Here is a 2,933-nt window from a genome sequence, read left to right as displayed (position 1 = left end):
GATGCGGCCGCTCGGTTATTGAGCACGGGAGCCGTGCGACACGGTAGGCCTCGCACGCCACCGCTATGAAATATCTGATACAGCTATGAAGCTGTTTGAATAAGGATAAATAGTCCTAGTAAAGGCATTGGGCATTTGCCAATGGTATGCGAACGGAAAGCAGGCTTTGAGAATGGTGGGCCGGGTTGCAGACCTTTGAACTTTTTTGGGTATGGGTATGTTTTGCAAAATTGTACGGCGCGACGGGTGAACGCGGACATCATTGCTCTGAATGGAGCTTGACGTGTTTCAACGACAAACAAGGATCATCATGATCTCGCATGATAGACTAGGGATCCAAGCTGGCCACCCAAGATGTACGTAGGTAACGGGTAGAAGGCATGGTCCAAAAATTGTGAATTTGTTTTCCCGCCTCTGGCTTCGCCAGGTATCGGGAAAGGTTACTGGACAACCGCAATCGGGTAGTGGAGGAGCTCATGAAAGAAGATCCCACCTTCAAGCCACCGGCAGACTACAGGTATGGGTCAGCATATTGACGCATTTTGTTTTTCTTTTGGGCGAAGAAGGAAGAAGCGCTGCATGTTATTGCGTGGAGCAGCACATGACGCCTGTTTGCGTGGTGTGTGGGATCCTGCTTGAGACATCACATGTGGAAGGGGGCTTTCCAAGGGGGTCTGGGAGCCTTCCAAATGGAACGCGTGTTCATAGTGTATGAACTGGAAGGCAACCGTGGGGAATAGGTTTGAGGGCTGGCGCAGGGAAAGCGGGGCTGAGTTCATGGGACAGGTTTTCTTTACGGCTTAGCGGAGCTGTCTCTGACGCCTGGTTGTTTACCCTACAGGCCAAAGAAATACTGGAAGAAGGTGTACATCCCTCAGGACGCATTCCCCACTTACAACTTTATCGGTCTCATCATCGGTCCACGCGGTAACACGCAGAAGCGGATGCAGAAGGAGACTAACACCAAAATCGCCATCAGGGGTGAGCAGAAATGCGAAGTGGGGCTACAACGGGACGTCCAAATTTTAACCCTGACTTTGCTTACGAAGACGCCAGGAATTTTGCATGTATTGTAGTATGATGATGCAAGAGATGCAGTATTAATAGGTATTACAGTGCGCCCCAGACACCAAGGGGCCTCAGTGTTTAGGTGACTGGACCATTGGGCGTTTAGTTCACTTCGGTGCGTCACATATGCCGTGTATTCTCTATATCAACCAGTAGCTACACGTTCGTGCCCACAGGTCGCGGTTCTGTGAAGGAAGGCGCTTCCCGCGACCCTAAGTACGACTACGGTGAGGACGAGGAGCTACACGTACTTATCACGGGGGAGCGGCAGGACGACGTAAGCGCAGGAGCTAGGTGCCATTGCAAACACACATGTGGTTGCTGAGCTTTTTGCAGGGTGAATGAAACTCGTTAAAGGGATTGTACATTCTTTTCAACGCATCCGCACATTGTATAGCCCAGTAGGGCCCGTAGGCTGTATTATATACCTACCAAACACCCAAACGACGGACTGGGAACCTCAAGCGCTGAGGGTGTCTTTCAGGCTAATGCTGTTGAAAGTGGATACCCTACGATCACCCAGCAACTGGTGGTTTCATAAGGGCCACTGAGGGTAGTTAGCCAACTGGGGTCCTGCTGGTGGCGGGTACGTGATACAGCTAGGGGCGGGGTTGCCGGAGTCCCCGCTTGCAAAGAGGCTCGAGGGAACACGGGGCTTTCAGTCAACCCTACATGCGGGGGCTTGCCGGAAATTTCCGCTATCCTAGGTCCCCCGGTCACGATATATGCACCGATGAGTCCTGTTCCGCGCTCTACGCAGTGTCCTCCTTTTGTTGCAAGTGAAGGTTGGTCGGTGAAACAAGTCGCAACAAGCGATCAACGCTTGTAACACATCACTAATCGGTATTTCCCCTCCTGCACAGGTTGACAAGGCTGTAGAGATGATTGAGCGGCTGCTAGAGCCCAACGATGACACGCTCAATGAACATAAGCGATTACAGCTGCGGGAATTGGCCGCACTAAACGGCACGCTCAAGGACGAGGTGGTGGGTGTTGTATCCAGGATGCTGAAATGGTTCGTTGTGTTGTTCCGGCACTTCCTCTTTGATTGTCGGGCACAACGAAGACGCGGAAATCGCTTTGGTATTGAGTGTTGGCCTACTGCAGCGGGCGTCTGCGTGCCGTGATGGGGTTGCTTTCCTGACGTTCATGTCTCAATTATCCTCAGGCGTGCTACATCTGTGGCGAGGCAACGCACCGCAGCACGGAGTGCCCAAAACAGCAGGCAGTGGAGATTTATAAGTGGGTAGTAAGCACGGAGGGAGGGGATCTCGGATGGGGACGAAAAACTGGTTAGGCACGCTTGAGCCGTGGGGGTCGTTAGCTGCTCGGTGTGCAGCTAGGTGTTATAGAGGTTCCATAAGAGGTTCTGTATTGGCTGCAGGGGTCCGCCACGCTGGTTAGGGAGAAAGGATAATGTGGCAAAAGCTGCATGTATGGCAGGGGCGCGTCTGATATGAGTGAGGGACTGAATGATGCAGGGCCCAGGCTTTGATCGCCTGTGCGTAACGAGGATGTTTCCATTACCCTGGATATGATGCAGGCTTGCGTTGCTAAGCTTGTTCCAGGGCTAGATAACGGGACGAAATGCCCAGCAGCCACTTACCTTGCTGCATAATGTTTTGCCCTCTTTTGACCGTAACCCTGCGTGGCTGCTTCCCGTAGGCTGCCCGACGATATCCGTGCTAAAGCGGAGGAACAGTATGCTCGCGATGTGGCTCGGATGCAGGGGGATGCGTCGGGTGGCCGTGGGCTGGAGGACGAGTACAAGAGCTTTTTAAGGGTGAGTCTCATGTTTGGAGCTAGCAACTTTCCTATGATATTGCGGCCTTCTCAATCGTACAATTGATTCTGTGTATCCGCCT

General features: G+C 52.5%; 1 protein-coding gene across 1 annotated transcript; it reads left to right on the top strand.

The window, feature by feature from the left end:
- Nucleotides 1-425: 425 nt before the first annotated feature.
- VOLCADRAFT_56842 (uncharacterized protein) lies at nt 426-1,393 on the top strand (the record flags this gene model as incomplete). Its single annotated transcript, XM_002947199.1, has 3 exons — nt 426-517; nt 842-981; nt 1,245-1,393. Coding segments are annotated over 3 exons (381 nt in total), but the record flags the coding sequence as incomplete, so codon positions are not given.
- Nucleotides 1,394-2,933: the final 1,540 nt, after the last annotated feature.

Source organism: Volvox carteri (genome assembly GCF_000143455.1).
Source record: "Volvox carteri f. nagariensis unplaced genomic scaffold VOLCAscaffold_5, whole genome shotgun sequence".
NCBI classification, from domain to species: Eukaryota; Viridiplantae; Chlorophyta; class Chlorophyceae; order Chlamydomonadales; family Volvocaceae; genus Volvox; species Volvox carteri.
This window is presented reverse-complemented; position numbering and strand designations above follow the sequence as displayed.